This window comes from Micrasema longulum, unplaced genomic scaffold, assembly GCF_059751315.1.
Source record: "Micrasema longulum isolate JH-2025_06_02 unplaced genomic scaffold, ASM5975131v1 h1tg000076l, whole genome shotgun sequence".
Lineage (NCBI taxonomy): Eukaryota > Metazoa > Arthropoda > Insecta > Trichoptera > Brachycentridae > Micrasema > Micrasema longulum.
In genome coordinates, this window is record NW_028277283.1 from 323,394 (window position 1) to 351,340 (window position 27,947).

The 27,947-nt window shown below is 31.3% G+C and overlaps 2 protein-coding genes across 5 annotated transcripts in view; both read left to right on the forward strand.

Annotated features, from left to right (window-relative positions):
* The first annotated feature begins 4 nt into the window (after positions 1–4).
* Positions 5–11,152, forward strand: LOC148284910 (post-GPI attachment to proteins factor 2-like). Its single transcript, XM_088232747.1, has 6 exons — positions 5–398; positions 1,207–1,338; positions 2,299–2,460; positions 3,097–3,202; positions 3,562–3,768; positions 3,854–11,152. Exons 1-6 carry the CDS (start codon positions 327–329, stop codon positions 3,985–3,987), a joined length of 813 nt encoding a protein of 270 aa, XP_088088873.1. The 5' UTR covers positions 5–326; the 3' UTR covers positions 3,988–11,152.
* A 1,138-nt stretch (positions 11,153–12,290) lies between these two features.
* Positions 12,291–27,947, forward strand: part of sd (TEA domain transcription factor 1 homolog scalloped) — a 128,579-nt gene continuing 112,922 nt past the window's right edge. For 2 of the 4 annotated variants that reach the window (XM_088232715.1, XM_088232724.1), the window contains exon 1: positions 12,291–12,909. Coding sequence is in view for 2 of the 4 variants with exons in the window: in XM_088232706.1 (XP_088088832.1) it covers positions 13,405–13,438 (34 nt within the window). In the remaining 2 variants the exon portion in view is untranslated. The other 2 variants (XM_088232706.1, XM_088232700.1) reach the window with 2 other exon arrangements.

Genomic DNA, 27,947 nt, shown 5'->3' on the forward strand with positions numbered 1-27,947 from the left:
TCATGCTACGGAAAATTCGTTCTGAACCCTTGTGTAACATTTATACATCAAAATTCTTTACTAAATTTTCAGTTTGTTGTATACTCAATTTATTTTTGTGATTAATAATAATATTTTGACGCACAATACTAAGGAATAGATTTTTTGTTAATTCAATATCGATAATTTTTAGTTTTTCATTTGAAAGCTTAGTATCTAAAAATGACTATTTTCGTCGTTCCGTATCATACTCGCGTACGTTTTTAATTTTGAATTGAATTTCTTCTCAAAATGGGATAACTTGGTATAATATTTCGTGGATTTATTGTGTTTCGTAACAAATTAAGATGTCAACAAAGGAAGAATTAATAAAAAAGGATCAGAAAGAATCTGGTCCAACGTCGTATGAGAGTTGTGAGGTAAGTACATATTATAATTTATCATTTATTACTACATTTCTTTATATGCACATATCTTACATAACCTATGTATAGCAACCATTAGTAATCAATTAACTAATTTTTTTATCAATATTTTGCGTAAATGTATTTACTGTTTACTATGAAACTAATTATAATTTTACATTCTACTAATCTTCATTTGTTCCATGTAAATACATCGTAGATCTAGATACTCACATTAAAATATTTTTATTAATTAATTAATAAACATTGTTTGTCTAACATTACCTAAGAATGTTAATACATCTTTTCATCTCATCATCATCATCATTCCCTTTCCGCACCTAATGGTGCATAGGGTACTGCATTGGTTACCTTTTCATCTATTTAAAGGTAATACCACCCCGCCATTTCGTAATGGGCAAAGAGAATGGAACGCCACACAACATGTTTTGCTTTTGACTTGACCAGACTTGAGATGTTGGTATATCTGATCATGCCAAGTCTCTCTTGGCCATTTTCGTTATTTTCGCCATGGCATTAGGTGTACAAAAATGTTTTTATAAAGTTGTTAAAAAATATTCACCCTTAAAAATCACTTCTTGCAGTTTTTAGCAAGATTTTTTTATTTTTATGAAACTTGTGTGTTTGAGATTTTTACATTCTTCGCTTGGCCTCCCTTCATTTTAACCAATTACTATTTTTTGTCAACACCCTATTATGCAACATTGCAGTTTACGAGTTTTCATTAATCATTATCACATCATACTCGACTCTGGAATGTTTTTCTGATGATTGAATTGTAATCTATTTTTATTATTTTCAGATGACTTTATGGCGTTGTGGATTACGAAATGTGTGCGTTATTACCCTGTGGCTTCCATTAGGAGCATTGATCTTCTGTTTTGTTACTGCTTCAATATTTCAACAAGATGATATTCATGAAACTCATTGCAGGGTATTTTTTTTACCATCTAAATATAAATATATAGTCGGGGTCTACATTTAAGGCGCATGGAAGATATGCGGTAGTGTATTGTGACGCTGTCTGGTTGAGTTTACATAAAAATTAGCTGGTCAATATTTCTCAAATATATTATATTCTTGAATATAGAGGTGCCAATTTTTATCAAAACTCCACCAGGCAGCGTCAAAACACAGTACCGCATTCCTTCCGTGCGCCTTGAATGAGACCCCGTCTATATCTAATACTTGTACTTTTAAATATTTAAATATTTTAAATTTTTAATACCTAGGTCCAAATCCTTATAGACAAATCATTATCTTGGTGGTGAAAAGATCTGACCCACAATATTGGAGAAAATATACTTTTAAGTTAACTAGTTAACAAAAAATACATCTTTCTGTCATAGTACTGACAATTATTCGGCCAGGTTGATGAAACTTTTAACCCTTTAGGTGCCACAAGCGAGATATTTTGCGCATGGTACAGTGCAACATGATCATTTGCATGTAAATCTCTTGAATTTGTTTTACCGCCAATTTAACACTCTGCCTAAAATGAATACAGATACCTTTCGACCTTTGATTCCTCTTATAAAACATGTCCCTATTGACAGTATTTTTCTTTTCCAAAAGTATTCTAAAATCTGTTGAATTTGTCTGACATTTAAACTGATAGTAAAATCACTCTGTAAACAAATGTTGCATGTTGGTTTTGACAGGAATCTAACCCAGAACCTCAAGAATGGTAGGCAAACTGGCCAACCACTATGCTTCATGGCAGATTTATTTTAATTTGATTTTATTTTACAGAAGTTTTACCTTAGAGAAATCATCGAATCAAAAACATTTATCCAGAGTTCTGGTCTATTTCACACATGGAACTGTACTCTTCATCCACCCACGCATGGATTCAAATTTCAAACATGGCCAATAATTCATATTTGTTTCTTAGGTTTACAATATAATTCCTTCTATAAGTGCCATCACTGGCATCAGCCCTCAGAGATACTTATGGAGAATATGTGTCGCCCTTCATTTGGGTCCACGCTTCCTCATCGGGTCTCTCTACCATACATATCACATGCAGCAACTCAACCTTATTAGAGATCTGGAGGTTAGTCAGATTATGTATTTTCTCCTTTTATCGCTCTTAAATAAAGTCTAAGGGGGTTTTGTAGAAAATCAGAATTTATTAGTGATTTTAGTATTAAAATAATAATCATTTCAAAAGAAATTTATGAGAACAACAATTTTTTGAGTAATTCCAAATCTTTGCTGTTAAATACTGGGTTTTTCCATTACTCTTTTTATTAACATTAACAGAAGTTTTAACAGATTTTTAAATGGAATGTGTAGGTGTAAGTAGTCTACAGGGTTTACAGGACATGTGACCTGTCAATGGCTTTTAAATTAATATTGAAAGCTACCTTCACGCATTCAGATGCGTTCTAGAGATTTTGTTGCCTCTTTTTATGTAGATCTGTGTCAAAATTCAAAATCAACAGATGGGAGAGTTAAAACAATATGTATTTTTAAACATATGCACAGTGGCGAATATTTCGCAGTGTGTAAAGTGATTACATAGCCAATAACAGATCGCAAGCCCCACAATGCCTATGTTTCCATATTCTCATCTCAAAAATGTTTTCTATCTCTGTTGAAATATCAGTCTATGAGAACAGTTTAAATATTTTGTTTTTTTTATGAGCAACATAATGTTTTAAATATTCTGATATTTTTTCCTTTTCAGCATCGTGCAAAAGCTAAAAAACTCGGAGAAGCTTGTTACTGGCTGAATTTATTGGAAGTGTGTGCCCTGACCGGAGTAACTTATGTTTCTAATAGAGAAAATTACCGTGAGTGTAAATTGAATTAATATTTAATTCTGGTTATTTTCTTTAAAGTAAAAGTGTTACAGGTTGAGGTAGTGGTTAGTTATGATTGCGCCTAGTCGTCATAATAAATCACCACTTGTGACTGATTTTCTCAAGTACTCTGATATTACAACTTAATTTTACAGATAATGGTTAAAAATTGTATTATAATTATTCTTAAGTTAATTTTGATATATTTTTGGAAACATGATAGACAGGCATTTTAGCCTCGGACCTCTAATCTGTGTGTCCGGGACACTACCATGCGACCACAACCCGACCTGAATTATTTATTTATATTTTTTATTACTTTTTATTAATTTAAATCCTTATCTTTTCAGCTGTCCATGAAAAAATATTCATTGTTTTCATGCTTTCATCACTACTGCATATGTGGTGCCGTGCCACAGTAGGCAATATGGTTCCTGAAGGAGAAAAACCCTTGAATGGGAACAAAACAGTTTGGGTACTATTTTATATTTCAATTGCTTCGACGCTTGGATTAGTGATTTTCTTCATGCGTCACCGGTACCTTTGTAGACCAATGGGTTAGTATATGATCATCATATGTTTATAATATAACAGATCTGGTTTATAATGGGTATCGTTAATTGCTTGTTATAATTATTTCAGCATTCAGCTGGTTCTCACTGTGTGAATACATTCTTGCAAGTGCTAATATGGCGTTCCATGCGACTGTCATCCAAGACTTCCCTCACCACCAGATACAAGTAGCACATCATGGAGAACGTGCTAAAAAGGAATAATTTAGTATGTAATTAAAACTTCATCCCATGCATATCTACTTTCCTTCTGAATGTTGTCCTTGTGTAGTAACATTAGATAAAATCTATCTTCAATCTTTACAAAATATGTGCAAAGAAGCTGAATCTTCGATTCCCACTAACTATTCTGGTGTGTGAAAAAAATGAGTTTAAAACTCTGGGTCCAAAATTATAAACAAATATAACTGTTGATTATATTCGACCTTTACCGCAATGGCTTAATCTATTTGAAAAATAATGTGATTATTGATATAAACTTCACCTTAAGCTATAAAATTATCGCCTTCCATTTTAGGCTTCCAAAATATTTGCATTATGTCTACTCTTCTCGCAATTCCTCACAATTAGTGCTTTTAAAACCCTAATATTATCGTGCATACTTAAGTCCACAAATTCAATTTTTGACACTTTTCAATATGCATTATAAAATTAACTTTTTATTATATTTACTTTATTATTGAAAATAATTTTTTTGATTAATTTCTTTAATATTCCTTCACCTTAAGACTGTTTAGCTGTAGTGAATATATTTTTGAATCTCAAAATTATATTGGTACTTAAATAATTGTCAAATTCAAATACTCAAACATTGTACATACATAGATGAATTAATTGGTAACTCATCCTAATATTTTTTTATATTTACATTTCTGTGTTTGTCAACCGTCTGATCTGATTTTGACAAATATTTCAATCTGATGACATAATTATACACAACACCCAATATTGGCTACGGTGGACTGATTCCTTGCCACCACATATTTTATCTTTTTGTCATAATTTATAATTTTATCTTATTAACATGACTAAGTTCTATTATATTTTTTTTCAATTAAACATATTTTAAATATAGAATTCTCAATGTTTTTAACACAAGAAAACACACACCTCTCGCAAGTTTGATACGTCGGATTTCTGACACAAGTTGGTAACTACAAATTTTCGAAAAATGAGATTTCTTAAAAACTGGTACCAAATAATCTTTGTTTAAAAAAGTAAATAAAAATGTGTCATATTTTGTAATTGCCAAAAATTATATTTTACAATATTCAACTTGTGGTTTTATTTGAAATTTTGATTTGGGATGAGCTTTTAATTTTAAAAGTGCAATATCTCACATTAAATGCTAGTTCTCAACTTGTGCCAGAAATCCGACTATTATATAAATAAATTTACTATGTATAGTGAAAAAATTTAGGATGAAAACATGTGTCATAATGCAGGCATCTTGGTCTGTCAACTATTTTGTACCGATTTATCAGTACATTTGATATATAATAAGATGCTTCACACCATCATCTCAGAAACTAATATTGTGGACAACATGCTTACTGTTAAAGTGTTTCCAAAGCTATAGTGTATTTTGGCGTTAAAATGTAACCAAAATTTTGTAACAAAATAGTATGTACAGTGATTGTTATCAATTTATTGAAAATAATATATTTGTTTTTTGTGTTATTCTCAAATGATAATGCTTTCTAGTCATTCTAAACGTAATTTACTTGTGTAAGTGAAAATGTTATCGACACTGCTGTAGGAACTAGTCTGCAAAAGCACTAAATCAAAATTAAGATAGTTTATTATATTATATACATATATATATATATATAAGTATTTAATAAACGTAATGTAATAATTTTATTTATTTAATTGAAAACCAGTCTAGTCATTTTTATGTTTTTATTTATGTATTTTTAAGCAATGAATTCATATTAAATATTGTCTTATAATTATGTAGCAAATTTCCTATTAAATAGTATCTAAATTTTAATAGGTTTTTGTAAATACACAAGTTTTGGATTTAGAGGTACATAATAATATACTATGTATGTATTTTTTAAAATAGTCAAAACATAGATTTCCTTTTAAGTAGAACAAGAAATTATTAATATATTATTCAACTATCCAACTTCCTGCTTAAATGCCATAAGTGTTTGCTCAATTTTATTTTACAGTTGACAGGTTAATTAGATTTTTCAGCTCCACCCCAATTTCAAAATCTCCCTAAATATAGCATTTTTATGTACAAAATTGTTGTGGATGTGAAAAACTGCATGTGTCGAATATCTGTGAAATGTATTGAGCATAAATTGTAGATAAGTACTTCATTTTCCCCATCAATGTTTGATAGCGTTCTTTTGATCTTTCTACATCTGTTACATATTTCAACATTTATTCATTTTTTTATTATTAATATTATGGACAATCAGTTTTTATTAAATTTTGTGGGAATTTTTTTATATTCCTTTTTTTATCGAAATGTGATGCATTTCATCAAAAATAATTAGATTTTTATTTAGCAAAAATGTAATCAATAAAATGATCTCCAATTGAAAACAAAATAAACTAATAGTAAAATGTAGAATCTAATCAGAAAAAATCTCTCCTAAATATGCAGTCCTGTGAATTTTTAGACTGTTTAGAATTACACCTTTTGGGCAGTTTTCATTTTATTTTAGTCAGCGAATATCAACTAACCTACCAATATATATATTTCTTTTTAAATAGTTTTTTGCATGAATTATTTTTACTATAAATATTATAATAATCAATTCATAAAAATCTTCCGTGAATTTATTTATAATAGTATTTACAATAATGGCCTTTAAAATGAAAATAAATTTCTATTTCAAATTAAAATTATTTATATGCTCGTTAATCTCCTTGTTATATGTATACTACTTATTTAATTTGTTATAAATATAATTATTGGTATTCCTATTTATCTATATGGTTTTTATACGGGAACGGTAATTATTATTTAGAGATTTAATTAAATAACCTCTCATCACTTTGCTCTATCAATTTATTTACGTATACTAACTCTTAAAAATAAATATAGAAAAATACAAATAAAAAGTTTTGTGGCCTGACTATGAAAGAAAATAAAAAATTCTGAAAATCTTTATATCTTGTGTATTCGAAACACTCAGCAACTGATTATAATTAATGACACTTACAACAAAAACTCCACACAAATAATATTAGAGATTAAAACTTCTCGAGTAATGAAATGTTAATACCACAAAATGTTATTTGTAAAGGCTGCTAATTTTTCAGAGTGCTGTCTTGTAACGTTTCATTTAAAATTTCTAGATGATGAAACTTTTTACAACACGCAATTTTGCAGAAGATAATCACGTTTATTCGGTTGTGCCAATATATCAACTCTTAAGTTGCATTTTGTAAAACTCAATGTATTATGCAATTTAAAAAAATTGTTTTTTTATGGGACACTATAAGTAATATTTCTTGGTAAGTAAGACATGGTCAGTTTTATTAAATTGTGTGCAAAATATTGATCGCAAGGATTCCAAAAATAATGCATGCACAATGTAACAGGAGTTATACTTGCGTAACGAGCTAGAAGTTACTGGTTTTGCAGCTTTTTTGTCATAGTTTTCAATACATGACACATCGAATGTTGTCCTAGGAGAATTGTTTAGCTATAAAATAGGTTGTGGCACTGACAAAGTATAAACAATATTCAACAAAATATAATATTAGATTTAAAAAATAGCTAAAATTAAATTATGTACTTGTATGTATTCATGAATATTAATAGTATTACTAGTTAAGATTATAAAAAAATGTTACGTATTGTATTTAAATGTTATAATTAATAAACAGAGAATGTTTTTTCTAAAGTATGAGGCATTGGCAAATGTTTATTGTGTATTGTTGTTGATGAATAAGTTTTCACATACATTTACAGTCATATTGTTGATTAATTTCTCTTACATACCTTTAGATTTTACGGTTAATTTACATACCTTATATGCACCTTTGAATTGCTTGAATATACCTTAATACAAGCCGGCAGGCTATTATTTTTATGTTTAAGAATATGAATCTTTTGGTACTTTAACATTTACCGAATATTGTAAAGCTAAAAAACTTTTTCATCAACATTCCTTACTAAGATTGTATAAGCCCTGTGCCTTGTTCTTATTGAGTTCTTTAGATTTAATACATTTAACCAATTTAAATATTTGTAAGACTCTTTCCTTATATAATTACTATATTGAATAATCAAATTATACAATTTAACTTTTATAGTCTTTGAAATACCAATTATTATTAAAACCTTTCAATTAATAGAAACTAAAATATGTATAAGTAATTAATCATTTAAGCATTTATAGCAGTTTTTTTTTTACTACATCCAACTTTTTATTTCCAAAATATTGCAAATATTCATATTTGATTTATTAGTTTAATTTAAGTTGTACATTTATTTTGATAACAATGTATAATTCCACATTTAAAAAAAACTCCTTGGTTGATTAGCTTAAATTAACTTTGCATAAAAAAAAATGCATTCTTATGATATACTCTTTAAATTTCAATTGTGCTAGCAAATAGGAATCAAGGTGTCATAGTGTGGGATTTTGGATTTCCTATATTATGGAGTCCTTAACCACGGGACCATATCCCAACTAATACTTTTAGTGTGATTATATTTTTCTCTTTTTATTTCTTTTATATTATGTGTAGGACTGATCATCTTACCTTCATGTAACAAAAATGATCAAGATACGCTGCGATTGGTGCACCAATGCAGTGTCCTATGCACCATTAAGTGCGAAAAGAGAATGATGATGATAATATTTTTTCTCAATATTTTACAGTGTTATGAGCTCTTGAAGATTTATTAGTTTTTATTTAAATTACGAATCTCCCTGTAGCTTAGAAAATAATGTATTCATAAAAATATAGCCGTACATGTAAAAAACCATGTACCTACACATAGTTATAAACTTTGCTACACATTTGTTATTAGTGTGCTAGTAATATTAATTAATTAGTTTTCAATTATAAATCAATTTCAGAGATTTATTGTAAATAAGTTAATGTTACTTAATATTAAGTGCTTATTTACTAATTAACCCTTTGATCGCAGAACTTTTTTTATAGTTTGTGTAAAGACTACCAACAACTATTATTGTTGCTGAAGTTACTAAACATAAGTTTGTAAAATAATAAACTACTAGAAACAAATATAGTGTGTTAAAAAAACGATTTTCGTATTATGTTTAAACATTGAAAAAAAAAAAGAATTGTAGCTTTCATATTATTTTTCCAATACTATTTTATTATTTTTGAAATTATATACATAATCTACATACATGATATTTCTTTAATTATTGCTAATGAACTGATTAATTATCATAAATATTTGTGGTATTATTCAGGAATTATATTAGTTATATACTGGATGTCCAGGTTTGATATAAGAATATGTGGTTTTATGAACATAATAATTGAATTTTTAATAGATTTATTAATTCTCGGAAAAAATTACAAGAATTATTTTATTAGCTGTTATTGTTGGTTAAAATTTACATACACTTTTGAAAAAAGCCTTGTAGTCAAAGGGTTATCCATATTAGTATCAGATCAGTTACAGTTATAAAATTATGAAATACCTTTTTTATTATGTTTGGGTAAAAGTTTACTTTTTTATTAAATCCTGCATAAAATTATATTTTTGATGGGATTAACAATTCCATTTTTCAGTATGCCTATTCCTCTATAGTTTCTTGTTTATATATTTTTGAAATGCTGAATTTATGTATCATCAATTCTTCAATTTGATATGGTGGAGATCCATTCGTGCAAGGTAGAAAATCCTCGTTACCTGTTTTATTTCTCAATTCTGAACTTTTAAAATATTAAAGATCATTCAGTGGCATTATTACCTTTGAAAGAACTTGTAATATTAAAAAATAAATAAAAATCAATCATATAATTCAAATTTAAAACCAGCTGATAGTTGCATTTATTATTTGGTATAGTCTACTTGGTACTATGATTTTGTAAGAATTTTTAGACAGTGTGATACTTTCACAACATGTTTTTATTTTATTTTTATGTAATATAAATTCTCCAATCATGCCACAATCAATAATTTACATAGATCTAAAGTAGGTACTAGAAAAAATGAGAAATCCAAGCTAAAAAGCCAATAAGGGACATCAGTAGCATAATTCCATCCCCAAATAGAACATTTATCAATCAGTTATTTATCACAAGGAATAATGTTAAAATGTAATAAATATGAGTGCTCAGCTCCTATAACCAAATGTATGAATCGAAGTCTTGCTCCCATTATGTAAACATTTGTTGTAAATTTTATTTATTATCTATTGTTGTTTTCAAAACAGTTTACAACATGCACTCACAAGTTTATGAAAGTTACATAATTTTTTTAACATAACACAATAAGGAAGTTCAGTGGTTTAAAAAAATATATATATATACATTGTATTATTATCGCTATGATTTTTTAAAGTTTTATAATTTAAAAAATCCCCATTAACACTTTTCAATTACAACGCCTGCAACATCATGAGTTCTGTCAGAGAGTGATCAAAACACACATCTGGTTCAATGAGCGGTAAAACATAACTGACAAGATGCAAAGATAACATTGGTTTAACTGAAATTTATTGTACAAACTGCTGACTTCCAGGCATTCCATGACATCATTTGACATAATCGAATTAGTTTATAGGAACGTCAGTTTGTTTTTGTATCTGACATTTAAAAGTTGAACCCATACAATTATAAATTGTACCTACGTCAAACGTTGAAAAACATGGCGGCCTTGCAAACTTGTAATCTGTTGCTGGTTGCAATCATGATTGCCACAACAACATAACAACACTATAATTTATTTGCCATAGCAAACAGGCGGTCATATAAACCTGTGATGTTGCAAAGCAAGCTCATTTTTATTTTATTTTTTTTACATTTTTAAGAAACTTTGCAGTTACTATTAAATGCTCTAATTTTTACCATATGTAATAAAGTATTTTTTATATCCAATTTCCCGTAGCGCTGAACTTCCTCGTTTATAAATAATGACAAGGGTTCAATTCTGTAATAGCAAATGACAGCCACCAGCTTACATAATATTTTTATGTTTGTCACCCAGAATATAAATATATACATATGTTCATCAATATTACATTTATTCTGCATTCTTATTTTTTGTGATTCTATATTTTTAAACTTATTTGTTTTTAAACGTTTTTGCCTTATAGAGAAATGTTTTAAGAAACCAATTAATTTGTGTTACGTTTACAATACTATGTAATGTATATAGTGTGTAATTTCTTCAATAAAAATGTTTAAGATTGAATTAGTTTTTTTCTACTTTCCACTCCTTATGCATTGTACATTTTTTGTACTTGGATATTGATAGTTCCAAAAGTTATGAAGAGTTCACAGTAGATAGGTATTTAGTTGGTGGTAGTAGTTTTGGCAAAGATTGCTTTTTATCCAAGTGAAATAAATTAACTTATTTCCAACATAACATTTGAGCAGTTCAGTGTAAGAGAAAATTAATAATCGGGTTGTGGTCCTGTGGCTAGTGTCTCAGACTCACGGACCAAAGGTCTGTGATTCGAATCCCACTCTACCCCAACTTGATTCCCATTTTCTAATAGTGAGTTATTTACAACTCGTTGAAAATGGCCCTCAAAATGAAATATTTGGGTAAATCATAAGAACGCAAATATTTCTTTTTTTAAAAAAAAAAAAAGAAATGTTATTAAATATCATAGAATTATGAATAGTCTCTTAATTCTAAGTTAAATATAATAAAAATATCGTTTTGCTGCGGGCGGGTAGTGCAATGCCCAGACAGTATTTGCTGTGCAAATTTTTATAATAAAAAATAAAATGTGTTCATCCACACTAAAATACACCTGATTTAATATGTTGGGGGATGTAATAAGCGTCAATTATTACAATTAAATATTTAAAGTGTAATTTGGATAAAGCATAAACAACAAAAGGAATATTTTATTTTTTTTATTTGGGAAAAAAACAACAGTTTTTACATATATTGTATACAGAAAATAAAAATACATATGAACGAAAATTGTGAAAACAGTAAAAAAAAAAATTCCACAGTGGTGTAAGATATTAATTAAGTATATTATCGGTATCAAAATAAAAGGAATTAACAATTGTTAGGCACTTAGAAGTTGCAAATAAAATAAAAATACATAGACTTATAAACAGTTATAAAAATAAAGTAAATAGAAACAAAATAAGTTTAAATTTAAAGAATAAGAAAAGAAAAAAGTTATATACAAATAATGTAAAAGGTACAAAAATATAATAATGAACATACATAATTACTGACATCGTTAAACTAAACGGGTGAACTGTATATAAGGAAATTTCTATATTTCATAAAGGAGAGATGAAAAATGTCTGCGTGACCGGAGAGAACAGTATTGTAATAATAACATGCTCTAAAGAAAAAATCGTTTTTCCTTGAATAAGTCCTAGGTACTGGCAAATTAAATGTAGTATGGAATCTTGTTCTGTTGGGTACAAGATTTATAAGCTACATGTAAAAATTAATGAAATAAACACTTCTACTTTGTATATCCAGTATTCTATATGAATTTTAAAGTACAATAAAATAATGATTGACATCTATGTTTTTATATTAGAAACATTATCGCAATACTTCAACTTGCTTGTTAAAAGTTGTTTAAGAACGAAACATTAGTGTCGCTAGCGTCGCGTATTAAGGTGTTTAGTTTGCTGACGCCGTTATTCAATATCTCAGGTAAATTGACTGTGTCGCTGAGGTGTTTGAATGTGTGTATGCCGTGTTACATGTTTGACCACTTAACACAAGCGCAGCTTACACGTGAGCGTTTCGGGGCGGTGCGGGTGAACGGGTGGACAAACTGGCTTCGCCTATGAGAAGTTGTGTCAGCATATGCGCAAACGAGGTGCGCATTCGTCGTGTGCGTTGTCTGGATTCTTTGTGCCATTCTTGGCATACCAATAACAGTATAACTCTTCATATTTACGGACAAAACACTGTCGTTACTCAAGATTTACCCCATTTATAAGCGTCAAACTTCTAAATCGGTAAGTACTATTACAATTCACTATATTTTCATACATTACGATAACTCATTTTACAAAATCCAAGCCGAGAATGCCAACAATGCGATCGCGATCCTCCAATATTTTACATACTTGTCATGTTTGCTAGTGCAACTTCCGGCGGCCACAATGCTGATGTTTGAATAGGTGAGCGGGCGAGCGTTAGCTGAGCTCTGAGCGGGACGATTGTCGCTCAAATACGTTATTATATCGAATGTTATTGATCCATTTTATTGCAGTGTTAATGTGGAATTATTTTAATTAACGTCAGTGACATAAAATTTCATAAGCCGCGTTATAGTGTGTATACTTTTTTATACAGTGATAATATGTGCGGGTTTGTCAGTTTGACGTTTTTTGTGTTTATATTGAGAGATAATGTCTAAACCTAAAATAATATTATCGTGTGAATTATGTTTATTTCCGAAAATTGGTTTAGTGTATTAAAAAGTGTGTTTTCATTTTAAAAGTTGAGAAATGGATTGCGATTATTCTAAATTTTACCCAAAATGTAAGTCTTTATTTAAACCTATTATTATTTAAACTTAGAATATAAGAAATCAAACACTGATTTGAGTCTACTATAAATATTTTATAATTCTTTTCTGAGAATCCAGTTGACCAATAAATATATATGACATAAAAGCGAATTTATTAACATACATAAAAAAGTTTTTATTATTTAAATAAATTAATTCTCTGTATAGCAAAAAAAACAAAATCATATTTTTGACAATATTTTCACTTTAAAATTTACCCAGTTTAACTTTATTCCAGACGTTTTTCTGAAATTAAGATTTGTATTTTAATAATAACATACTTAAACCTTTTAAAAATTTTATGCACTGTGTTCATGCTATATATACATACATATATATTTTTTGTGAAACTTCCTAAAATATTGCATTACTAAAACTATCACAGAAAGTCGATAGAATTATAATATGTATATCTACTTAAATATTTAGATTATAACTGCCTACTGTTTTGTGAATTCTAACTTAAAAACTGGCAGAATGTATTTTTAATTTGTTCTAAAATACCAGGTATAAATTATTATAATTTGAAACAATAAACTTCACTCTGCGGAAAACTAAAGCAGAGTGAAGTTTATTGCGTTTTTGAAAAAAAAGTTTCTATAAACAGGTACCTATAATATTTTCCCTCCATTTTACAAATGTGCGAGCATCGGAAATCAGAATAATATTGGTGTTTTTTTTTATTAATTAGCTAAATAAGAATTGCATCTGACGTAAGTATATTTTTATATTCGATTTAGTCGATTACAAATATTATTACGTATAAATTTGTTTAAAAAAGTATTTTATTAAGTGGTTAGCTGTTTGTAAAATCAAATTGATAGTGTCAATAGTATGCGGGCAAAACACAAGTCTTGGCAATCATTACTATTGCATATTAATGTTATATAAATTATTTAATAAGTTTGCCATCCTTAGATAACTTCGCATTTTCCTCGAAATGCGTCGAAATTAATACTCTAAGAATACTACGGTATTTGTTTATGGGAGGAATAAATCAATTTTCTTTTGAACTAGGGAGCTATTTTGATTTCGGAAAATATAAATGGAAGCGACGGCAATATCTTTTCGTCTTTATATGTTTAGGTATTTTAGATTCTAGGACCTTTTGTACTTAAGTAGTTTTTTTTTTGTCAATAGAAATTGAAATTCCTCATTGCGTTTATATGTTTTTAAATAATATATTCGATTTTCCCGTGTTATTTTTAATTAGACGGAGCGACAATTTCCGTCAAACCGACGAAAGAGAATCTTCCCCTTTTCGTAGCGCGACTGCACACACCATATTGATTGACACTTATTGTTGATTTGTTAACAAATCAGGCTGATGTGTGTTTATGGTCTTTAGCAGCCATCTTGAGTCATCACTTGCCCGGGTTAAATCTGACATAAGTACACGCAATTGGTGGTGGGCGTCTATCATTATTAAACTTTACAGTACAATTTTTCTGTAGCGACATCGCCTTTGACTGGTTACCGCTAAAATAACGCATTTTTCTGAGCTGTCTAGGATGACAGTTTTTCTTAACTCTTTTCGCTTAAGTTTTAGGATCATCCTCGCATTTCGAAAAACCGCCCACGTTGCGCGTTTTATTAGATAAATTGATTTGTTTTGTAATTTTCACGCGATGGATAATGGTAACCGCATGGCAGTAGGATCTTCGGATATGCCGTAAGATACGATCTTATATTCTGCAAGGTACGTTATTTATTTGACTCGAGAGCCTCTAAAACTGCACGAATTAACGTTCAATAATAAACCTCGCTATTTCATCGGGTCTTCTGGAACGCTTGAAAGTTGACAGATTTCAGCCCAAACTTGCCCGTACACCTACCTCTAATATACACGACAATAATTAACAAGTTAACAAGTAATTAAAAAGACATAGAGTTGTCGGAGAAAGTCCAGAGAAGAGCAACTAAAATGGTAGCTTCTCGAAGAAATAAATCATACGAGGACCGCTTAAGGGAGCTCGGGTTAAATTCGGTGGAAGAGCGGAGGCTGCGTGGTGACTCGATTGAAACCTTTAAAATCTTAACTGAGCAATATAATGTACCCAAGTTGAAATCAATGTTCACTATGAATGAAAACCGCCATCTCAGAGGTCATTCATTGAAACTCAACACTACCTCCTTCTCATCCAACCCCAGGAAGAACTTCCTGACAAACCGAGCTGTGGAGAAATGGAATGGCCTTCCCGAGAAAGTGATTGGTGCTAGTTCAGTTAATGTGTTCAAAAACCGCCTAGATGCACACATCAATTTATAATGTGCACTTGATATACACGCATCAGCTTAATAGCTGCTAGTGTATTATTAATAATAATAATAAAGTATTATATTTCCCCGTGTACTATTTTCAGCTTTATTGTTTAGAATGCTAAGAACTTCGTCCATGTGTAAACTAGATAATATAATGCAAGATTGCCCACCTATTTGATGCGTTTCAATACAGTGAGGGATATCTTTACCCTTTTCTCCTAATAGATATTGGACGTCATTCAAGTTTACCCAGTGTCGGCTATTGGCTAATTTCGGGTCATTGAACCGTTGTGAAATTAATCAAAAACTGCTATCAACCCTGGTCGGTGACAGAAGTAGTAGTTTACGGAGTAGATACTGCAGCTGTAGACTACAACAGACCGTGGAGAGTGGTGCAGCAGTCAGTACCCCGTCAGTAGTTAGCGGTTAGTAGGCCCGCCTCTCTTGCACCCTGCCAAGTCTCGGCGCTATTTGTGTATGACGGAGCGCGGCGCACACTTCTCACTAAACCGCACTGGCTCTATGTGCTGAAGTGCCAAAGGTGCCGTTCTGTCGAATTTCCGAGATCCATCCAATGTCTCGTATGTTATTCCAAAATTATTTAAGAGGATAAGCGATGCCAGACAATTTTGATGAATGGATATTTATATGGACATTGTTTTTCTGTCACTCTCTCGCAAACGCCTTCTCGATACTGTGCAAAAAGACAACTGCACATCGGACTAATTTTGCCAAACTAAAATAGATGTTTCGCTGTTCCGTTTTCCGTACCCCGAAACTGAACCGATTCAGATTTTTTTTTAAATAAAAGGTAGCCGAATGATTGTTTTGTGTCGGTACGTTTTCCGTTTTTCAAAATTATTTATCATATTTGTTTACCGTACGCTCGAAGATGGCAGATTAAACTGGGAGCTTTTTTGGGTTTTTGGATGGTCTTCAATCCCATTGAAAACAATTTATGAAAATAAACTATATAGACACGCCAATAATAAATATCTATAGTTTGTAAAAAAAACATTTTCCTGTTGCCATAATCCAGGGAGAAAATACTGGAATACGTTTGTATGAAGAAAAGGGAGACCGCGCACGGACGACTTTAACGTGATTTTATAATAAGACTAATTTAGTCTGAACTAATTTCATTCCAATTTTTTAGTCTCTTTCACTACGCGAAAATGGAATTTTTGTATTACTTATTTACTATTTAACTCGTCGTTTGTCCGATTCGTTAAAAAAAATTGCCATGGATATAGGCAAAACATTGATTAGACATATCTAAGTGTTTACAGTTAATACTGTTTTTACATATTGAGCACGAATTTTGATAATTATTTCTTAAAACTGCAACGCGATGGTTTTGATAAGAATGATTTGTTACGTTATCCATGGAATAAGATGACAAAACCAGTTAATGATTTTTATGAATAGGCTTTAATAAATTCGACAGAATATAAATATTTATGCATTCTTTTATTATAGATCAAAAAAAAATTACGATTTAAGCATCTATTTAGTAGGTATGAAGATCACGCTGTGTAAACATTTGCGTGATAAAATACATGCTGTTATAGCACGTACTTAATGTCGTCGTTGTTTTTATGTCACTGTTCGCTATCAAATTTGTCCAATTTGGAAGTTTAGCCTATTTCTTAAATCGAGTTAATCTTTTATCATCCTCACGAATGTTCGCGATGGGTCAAAACGTGATGTTACTGACCCAAAATGCAGATAATTTGCCAGCCATCAGTAGTTTCTTGTTAATATCTTTATAATACTCTCGAAAGGTTTTTACGCTAACAACCGACTGCTCTGCAGTATCTGAAAAATAAATTAATAATAACAGTAAGGAATTAATTTGTGTAAATATGAGATCTATATTATTGAGGATAGGGTGCGCATTGTTTACACTTTCATATTTTATAATTATTTTATTTTTAATCACCGCATTATAATTATGTTCATCGTGTTCACCAGTTTTGGGTTTTCCAACCTGTCTTCGGGATTTGGGCCCAGGAACAAACACATGAGCCAACTTTTGTTTTGTTTTTTTTGCTCATCTTGTAGTATGCATCTATGTTCACATACGTTCCAAAACACGTAAGTCAAATAACATTATTAGGGATAATATTATCATGTATGTCTTAAACGGAGACCTTACTATGTATTCCCGATTATTAGCAATAATCCAATACCTATAAGTATGGAGAAATATTTATTTAAAAAGGTGTTTTTACATTAGAATATTTTAACACATAAAAACAGGGATGAAGATTATTTTAGAGAAGGGATATAGTAAATATTTCATAGTACCTGGACTGGTACCTGGAGCGTAGAACTGATCATCTTACCTTCACCTAGCAAACATGATTAAGATACACTGCGATTGGTGTACCAATGTAGTGCCCTGTGCACCATTGGGTGCGGAAAGGGAATGATGATGATGGAAAAAAAGGACATTCTTGCAATGTTAGATTTGATTCCCGCAATGTTTAAGACAAAACTGTCTCCTAAAAAGTAAGGCATTTTGACTTATGTGATTGTTCCCCCGCACCCATAGAAATAATAACTTACTTAAAGTGCGTATAAATAAATATATTATATTTTGGTATTCCTGTATATATAAACAATATAACTGAAACATTTTTTAATGGATTAGTAGAGAATATGAGCTCATTGAATTCGATGTTTTACCTCTGTGAGTTTTTTCCTATTATTTTTTACTAAACTGTTTAGATATTTTTAATTAACATGTAGGTATGTTTTGTACATAAAGACTAGGAAGAAAAGTTTTGGGATTATACTGATTACAGCATATATAAGCAATGAGTTTACTTCGCCTTTAAAATTTCAGTTCACTTCATCTGTAATTGGGTTCATAGTATAATATATATTTTTACGTTTATTATAAAGTTTAATTTAATAAGTGGTAGTTTTCATGACCATTAACACGTGTTTCTAAATTGTGGGTAGTTTTATTATTTTTTGGTCTTCACAATGTATTATTGAAAAATTATTGGTCGTAATTTAATTTTCGGCTATTTTTATAAATAAAAATCGACAGACTAAGCGCAACAAGTGTGTAAATAAAATAAAAGTTTATAACTATTATCTTAATCTAATGATTTTTTATAAAATATTTAAATTCGTAAATGTTTTGTTGTAATAAAGGAAATAAGCTTTAATATAAATAGGAAATATTTTCAACGATTGCGAAAATATTTGTATATTCAGGATACTTGTCCGTCTAATAAAAGTCGGTGCGTTTACCTAACATGCGAGAGGTCTTGGGTTCAATTCCCGACACGGTACACCTGAAATGCTTATTTTAAAAGGTGTTTTCCCACTAGAATATTTCATAGTCTGGCATCTGAAGCTGACTTTTGCTGATCTTACCTTTGTGTAATAAAAATGATCAAGATACGCTGTAGAAAGGTGTAGAAATGCTGTGTCCTATGCACCATTAGGTGCGGGAAGGGAATGTGATGATCAGTTACTTTACACAGGGAAGGTACCTACATATTAAAGAAATGTTTTAAAGCAATGTGTTTTTCCCCGCAAGTAAATTAATTTCTTATTTTTATTGCTGTGCGATCAAAATAAACTCTGTCATACATTCATAAATATGTTTATTTGAAATAGATTATTCATTTTAATATTTTTATAATCTGATTATCTTTGTAAGAAGTAGGTAGTGGGTGCGTGTGAACCATTTTAGGTATTTTTCGTAATTCAAATCGTGTTAATTTTTTACGTTTTTTGGTTTTAAAGTGCGTTTTTCCATTCCTGAAAGAGATAGTACAATTATTATGAATTATTATGAAAATAAAACTTTGTTAAAAAAAAAAAAAGATAGTACAATTAATTACGTTTCATTTACATCAGCGTCTAGTTGTTTTTTAAGCTGCTAATAATAAAGTTTAGGCGTTTGCATTGAAAGCATCCGGGCCACTTACAACTCAAATACATATTAAATATTACGTTAGAATAATAAAAATCGTAACTACCTCATAAATGTATTAAATCAGCTATTTTTAGTATATTTTTGGAGCCCTGGTGCGTTCCTTACGTATGGAAGCGAAGTGTGGAATTGGAAAAACCAGAATGAAAGTAAGCTGAATGCTGTCGAAATGCGATATCTCTAAAACTATGATGCTAGATGCACAAATGTCGAGATCCGTGCATTATTTAGGCCGAGACATGCATTATCAACGAAATTAAAAAGGAGTGTAGCGTTAGTTTGGACATGCAGAGCGCATGGACGGCGAAAGAACGGCTAAAAAGATTTTCGACGCGAATGTTGATGGATACAGAAATCGAGGAAAACCGAGAAAAACATGACATGGCTAAATCCAACAAATACTTGAAGATGGACATGTCAAAAGTCGGAATATTATTTTTTTCTTATTTTTTTTTTTTGCACCACAACAGGCCAAGAGGCCTAATTACAGCGGTGAATTACATTACAGAACAACCAGGCTTTAGAAAAATCACATTTTAATTTTTGTGTTCTCACCGGGAATCGAACCCGGAACCTTCCGTGCCTGAGTCAAGCGTCTTGACCACTACACCATGGAGGCCGCCATAATCGGCGCGCGTGCATGAGAAAATGTATGAATGTAGAGGAAGCGAGATATGTATGCAAAGACAGAGTGATATAGCGTTCCATCCTTTCTGTCTAAAAAAGGCGTGATTGTTTGTTTCTTTTTTGTTTTTTTTAGTTCCTTATTACCCATAGTTGATAATAAAAATCCCGTGTTACTGTAAAAATTTTCAAATCATTTTAATTGCCTTTTAGTTGAAAAACGTGTTGTTTTCAGTCTTGTATTAGAAAACTTTATTATTAGTTAAAATATTTTTATCGTAATTTAAAGAAATTATACAAAAGACATTATTTGGTTAATCTAACTATTTATACCGATTTTTTCATAAATAAAAGTAATCTTACAAAAAAAACCATTGAAGTCAGAAAAACAACAAAATTGAATATTGCAAAAAGTTTATTTTTCAATTAATACACTTGTCTTTAGTAAAAATATCATCTATTCCAAAGTTAAAATAAATGTTTTAAATGCACTTAAGATTTCTCGTGAAGTCCCGACTCATTTTACTTATCGAATCTAGATTTTTATTAAAAAAATTGTTTGTAGGTACCTATATTTTTTAAATTTAAATATGTGTGTTACAAAATAAAATACTGATAAAAATACTAACATGTGTCAGTAATTAGTGTGCTAAGTACTTAACAAAAAAAATATTGTACTATTCCAACTGACGCTGGCACACTGCAAATAAGCAGTTTAGCGCGACTCAGCCGAACTAAATTGTAAATTTTAAAAATTTGAATGTTCGTGTAATATGCACTAAAGTGGCAAAAGATTATTAGTTAGTGATGACATCTGGGTTTATCCAAAACTCTCCCCATGGATGGTCTTGGTGGGGGGAGAGGAGGGAAGGCGGCTATTCTGAGAGTGGTGTATTTAAAGATCCCGCTCGCCTGTCTCCGACGTTTCTTTGTTTTATTTTCCACAGAGAACCCTTCACACTTCACACCGACCATAGTCATCAGGCACCCAATAAATATTTAGGGCCACAATCGTTTCCTCATAATGTTCTTGCCATTTCTTCCTACAGAAAATCTAAACAGCGTCAACATGCAAGTAGTCAATTCAATAAGGGGTAGGTTTTATTTTAAATCCACCCGTTATTATCTTTGTTTTTCTACCCCCGGAAACATATACCTACGTTCGGAAGAATATTTTAAGCAATACTTTTAATCGTAGTAAGTTTGACTTTTTACTGTATTTACTTATGTAAAAGTTCTTGCGAATCGTGGTAAATAAGAGGCCTCTAAATATCGTAATAATCCCAGAACCCATGACTAAATGGTAGCATTTAATTTAATCAGAAATACATGTTTCAATGGTTGATAATCTTGTATGTTATCTTTCTCAATATCCATATTATAATATCTTTAGGCAAATGAATACACAGTTTAACTTTTAAGTATAAATATACGTACTTATATTTTCATATTTATTTTCGAGCTTTGGAAAGTTTACCATTCATGCTTCTCTTATCCGCAATCTTCACCTAATGGTACATATAGTACTGCCTTGGTATGCCACATTATATCTCAATTGTCTTAGACTTTAAATGGCAGGCCAGGAACTGTGAAAGGTCGCGGTGAAAACACCCAAAAAATAATTGAGGGAGAGTCCAATATCTTGCAGGAAATCACTCGCACACCATTATGCAACTCAGTAAATCTTATACTATATATCCTGTCCGCGCAGATAATACAAAAATCTGAAAACACATAGATCATAACATATTTCACGATAACCTTGCCGGGAATCGAATCCAGGATCTCATGCATGTTAGCCAATCACCACACAACGAGACGGATACTGAGTTTTAGAATTTAGCAATTTTTAAGCACTTGTGCGCTTAATGATTGTATATGTAAATGTGAATAGAATGATATTAAAATAAGTTGATGTGATTTTGTTCCGAACGTTACCCCGTGTGCTTATGTTGTCTGCTCATGATATATTTAACGATGAGTCGTCTCGATATAATTAGGGATTCTATTTCGTCTCGTCTGAGATAAGTTCACATTGGAAGCGGATAGCCTCCCAGATCCTGCTATAAAATAATTCATTAGACATGCACTATAGATTATGCCCGATACAATGTCTTCCAGCTCATGTTAACCAACCGTAAGTAAATGGGATCCTTCTAAGTTTTCCCATACGTTTTCTCTAAATCATATTTATTCTTTAGAAAATTTTATCACAAAAGCTTTTCAGGCGCATAATGCCATGTTTTATAGAACGCTATACGAATTGGAAAAGCGATGAGTAATCTCTCACTAAATTATAGTTTACTAACTTAACAGTAAATCTTCGCCTCTTTATTTAGTTTACGACTTATGACTTAGGGCCAGACGAACCACAAAAAGTTATGTTTAAAGAAATCATTGCTTCGAATTTGGTCTGTTTTTTCATGGAACCCGTTTTGTCCATTTTGACAAAAACGCAACAATTATTTAACTTTAAACTTTTTAAAACTTAAGTTTATTTTAAATAATTTCTACACAAAATATAATATTATGCGTGGATGAAAAAAATATGTACCTGTGTTTAATCAATTCAGATATTCTCAATCAGGTTGTGGTCCTGTGGCTAGTGTTGTGTACTCGCGGATCAGAGATCCGAGGTTCGAACCCCAACTTAATTTCCATTTTCTAATAGTGAGTTCTTTACAACTCGTTTTAATAATGGCCAGCAAAATTGAAATATTTGGGTAAATTATAAGAACGCTAATATTTCTTTTTACTATTTATTTATTTTTTAAATTGTATATTTGAGGACTTTCACACATCCGTTCTGCTAGTTTTATGCAAATGTTTCCCTGACTTTATAAATTAATAAATGTATATTTCTTGTATTTATTGAAATTGAAATAAAATTTGTCACATAATAATTGTTATCGTCACCTGTCTAAACAATAAGAAAAAAAATCGTTTGTGGGCTTTTACCTCAACTCTCAAAGTTGATAGAGTTTTGCAATTAAGTTACATTATCTCTCAGTCCCAGATTTTTTAAGGCCAATTTGTATACAGTACATGCAAGTGATATTTGAAATTATAATTTTACAACATACGGGTATAGTATATAGCTAGACGTATTATCTTGACTTATATGTGAAGGAAAGTACCAGTCATGGACTTGTGTGAGGTGTGAGGTGTACATAGTATGTTATGATTTACGATAAAAGAGGACACGTAGTGATTTGATTGGTACTTGTATTGTGATCGCGATCACTGCTTGTAATATTATGACTTGGCTAATAAACAACCGGTAGCGGTAGTGGTCGGCTCATATTTATATGTGAAATCACGTGATTGAACTTGCCATCTGGTATGTGTCGTACAATAACGTACTCTATACTGTACTGTGTAAGTATGAGCAGTAAGTGTAAGTAAGCATTATCCTTGACATTCACCACAACTGTTGGGGAAATTTTGGCAGCAATTACGAAACCATTCTTCCATTGCTCTTTTTTGCACGGCAGGTTTTTCACGGTCAGAGCAGAGCTGTTATTCAAATGAAGTGTTTTTAAAACGATCAACTTACCTACACTCCTTGCCATGACTCGATCGTGTAATGTAAGAATCGGTACATTGCGGAAAGCATTACGTGTTTTATTTTGCATTCGAGATTTAATTTTCTTATTAAATTTATTAAGAGACGTTGGATAGAATAAAATAATAAAAATCCGAATGCGCAAAATACCTGCATTCTAATCTCTGGGTTGTAAGCTGTAAGCTGTAAGACGACACGATGTTGCGTGCAGCAGATGCCAGCTAGACAGACACTGGTCTTTTTGGGGAGATCGTTGCACTTTCCGGCCCTAAAAGGATCGCGGTAATTTGGCCAGATTTCCTGAACCCCTTCACGCACCGTATAATTCTTACACCCGGGGCATTAAATCAATGTAGTGCTACCTTCGAACCGGTTAGGCTCATGCAAACGGTTTGCGGTTTTATAATATATTGTTGTGCCGAATTTCCAATCTTTTTGCCCTTCGAAAGATTTTTACACAATTTTCGACTTCGTATTTTAATTCATGGTTCTTAGTTCGTACCTATACTTGATCTTCTAAGGCGTGCGTATTTTGTTCACGCTCATAATAATTATGATATACACACTGCACATCGGCAAAATTATATTTATATACACACTGCACATCGGCACAATAATATTATATACACCCTGACATCGGCATACCAATATTGATATACACACTGCACATCGGCATAATAATACACACTGAAATCGGCATAATAATATTGATAAAAGGTAAAAAGACAGCTCGCTCTCACTACGAACATATTTCTCAGTTTAAATCAATAACCCTACAAAACTGTATAACATTTTTTATATGTTTAACCTACCTATACAGAATTGAATGTTTGACTCGACTAATGTTTTTAAAAATATATTTTAGACATGATGCATACTCATGAAACCATTTGTGTTCCCTTAAATTGTTTCAATAGAAGAGATTCCGAATAAAAATATATGGTAAATTGGAATTAATTGTTTTCACCAGAAAATCTAAAAAAACGTTTAGTGGAAACTTCGAAACTAAACCTCGGTGAATTTAGAGGATTTTATCAGTTGATAAGCCTCGAAAAATGACATATAACTGCATTTTTAACTTGTTTTGTAATTTTTTGACATTTAGAGGGTTTTATCAGTACACCGACGATAAATGTATTTATTCAATACTATTGTAATACAAAAAAATACATATCGAAAAAGTAATAAATTAATTGAATGTAATGTAAGTAAATTGCATTTTATGTATTGGTTATTTTATGGTTAGTAGTGATTACTGGTAAGTAGGTATTCATCATCATTCCCCTGTCCGTACCCGATGGTGCATATGGGAGTGTATTAGTACACCAAGTGCAGCGTATATCGATAATGTGTTACATGAAGGTAAGACGATCATCCTTACGCTTCAGGTGCCAGTCCGGGAACATGAAATATTGCAGTGTAGAACTTGTATTATTCTGTTAAAACTACTTTTCGAACATGATTCAATAATATTGATGATGTATTTTTCTAACGTTATAAATACGTAATATTGATTCGTTATTTTTTCACCGATTTATCACGCTACTTTTGCGTGATACTTGTACCCTCTTAAAAATATTTATAATTTGATTGTAATTTCTCCAGGTAGATGCCAGGTAGCTTTCTTTTTATCTGTCCGAAATGTGTTCTTTCTTGTGCGTGTTACGGGTTGATTCTCTAAACTCACGTCTGCCCTTTTTGTGTATCAAATAAATACAAAATAAGAACTAAGTACTGATCTCGCACCTAAGGCAATCTTGTAGTTAGTTCATTTACTCGTAGATACCGAAGCAATTTTCTTTACCTGTTCTTACTTGGAGAGTTTTCCACAAGCAGCCATCCATAATCGAAAATCCATAATATTTTAAATAGGCATTCTCATCTCTCATCTTTCCTCCAGTGCGTGTATCTTCAATTTTATGACTTTCAATTTGAGCGAATACCATTCATCATCTTTTGTCGCCCTACGGACATTTTCTGTGCTTACAACCCGTGAAAACTAATATAAGGTTTCAAGAATATTTAAATATTACTTGTATTTTTACTATCACTGAATATCCATTTTCTTCGCTCGTATTTCGCATTTCTCCATCGAAATCGTTCTAATTATCTATTATAATATTATAGTTCTTATAAAAGCGATGTTTCTTGGTTGTTTGCCAAATTAATTTTGTTTTAACTCAGTTTGTATACAAGAATCCCTTCGGTGCGTTTCATAATGTATATTTTTAATTGGCATTTGCCATTCGCTCAATCCGCTTTTTATCGCGCGAGCTAGTTTTATTTTATTGACAGCAACCGCAAAACAGACTTATTTCTGTGAATTATATTCATAACGATTTTCTTTCAACCTACTTAAAAGACTAACACAAATATAAATATTTAGCGTTGGTAATCATTTGAGTTTCGCGCTTTGAATGATTTATTTTTTAAATACCGCCTACTTATTTCACATAATAATATTTTGTTTCAAAGTATATTCATCATTGTTGTGTAATTTTGAATCGATTTGACGGATGTCTATTTTTATAATACTGTGAAGTGCCGTGGGTGTCTGTACTAGAGACCATGCCTATTCTTGGACCCGTCAAACTATATTCCATAATGTTCAACTCTGGTACCAACCAACGTAGTATCTTTAAGTGAATTCAGAGGCAAAGAATTCTACTCACGATCATTGGCATGCGTGCGTAGTGAGGAATACAAGCAAGGAAAATAAGCAACACTTGTATACACGATCATACTATCATCATCAAATGTACTTCTCCAATCCCGGCAATGCATTGGTAAAGTGAATGCAGCGTATATCGACCATCTGTTACGGGAAGGCAAGGCGATCAGTCTTACGTTTCGGATGCCAAAGACGATGAAATATTGGGGTTTAAAACCCCCTTATAAAACAAATATATATTTCATGTCGATATTCCCAGGAATCGAACCCGGGACTATATCAACCACTTTTCTACGAGACGGACTTTTCTCTACACGATATTCTATTAAATAATTTTACCCGAGAGTAGTCAACGAGTTGAAAATACGTGTCCAGTTACATATCCCACACATAACTATATTCTTCATCCGCCCGGACACGATGTCATATACGCACAATACGTATACAATATGTAAAAATCGATGGCGGGTAGGAATGAGAACCGTCCATTTTTTTTTTTTTTCAGTTTTTCATTTCTACGTGCTAAATCATTACAAAAATATATCATTAATTTGTAAGCCTGCATAGATACGAAACTAAACCGCCATTTTAGTTTTAAAGACGTGATGTTTAAATGTTTTTCTAAATGAATAATACCGTTATTCAAATTGAACGATAATTGTAAAGAGGCTTTATAGTAAATTATTACCTACTTTGTTTTGACCTGTGTTGACCATTCTAAGGCCAGGTTGTGTTACCTGCAAGACGAACGAACTAAAGCGATTACCACCATTTTGTTTGGCAGCAAAAAGTGCCTCTTGTCATTGTTTCTGGCGTGAATTGAGTCTAGTCTTTATTTATTTCAGCCTGTAATCCCTCTACGGCGCGTTGTAGGCGTGCGGTGTGTACATTCGGTGTTTTATTTCGTATTTCTCTAGATGCTTTGATGCCGTATTATATGGCTCAATGCATGAATACCGTGTTGTATTGTGGCCAACATAGTGAAACGGTTGTCACAATTCACAATTACTCTTGGCTATGGGTATCAATCAATATCCGAAAACCACTTATTTACTGAGACTACAAGATTCATTGCGTTGATCTTTAACAAACCTATCAACATTCATCATCATTCCTCTTTCCCCACCCAGTGGTGCATAGGTCACTGCATTTCGATCATCTGTAACTCGAAGGTGAGGTGATCAGTCCTACGCTTCAGGTGCCAGTCCAGGAACAATGAAATATTGAAGTTTAAACAACTTTTAAAAGAAGTATTTCACGTCCACTCTGCCAGGAATCGGATCTAGGACCTCGAGAATAGTAGTCGAACGCGCCAACCACTACACTACGAGGCGGACTTATCTCCACTTGATTTCTTTATTTCGGATTTTTACCCAAGAGCACATTTACCTTTTAGCCATC

What these genes read in the sequence shown, in the direction of transcription:
- LOC148284910 (XM_088232747.1), top strand. Translation starts at nt 327, where the DNA reads ATGTCAACAAAGGAAGAATTAATAAAAAAGGATCAGAAAGAATCTGGT. An exon ending in TTCATGAAACTCATTGCAGG is followed by an intron (nt 1,339 to 2,298) that starts GTATTTTTTTTA and finishes TTTGTTTCTTAG; the next exon opens with GTTTACAATATAATTCCTTC. An exon ending in GTACCTTTGTAGACCAATGG is followed by an intron (nt 3,769 to 3,853) that starts GTTAGTATATGA and finishes TAATTATTTCAG; the next exon opens with CATTCAGCTGGTTCTCACTG.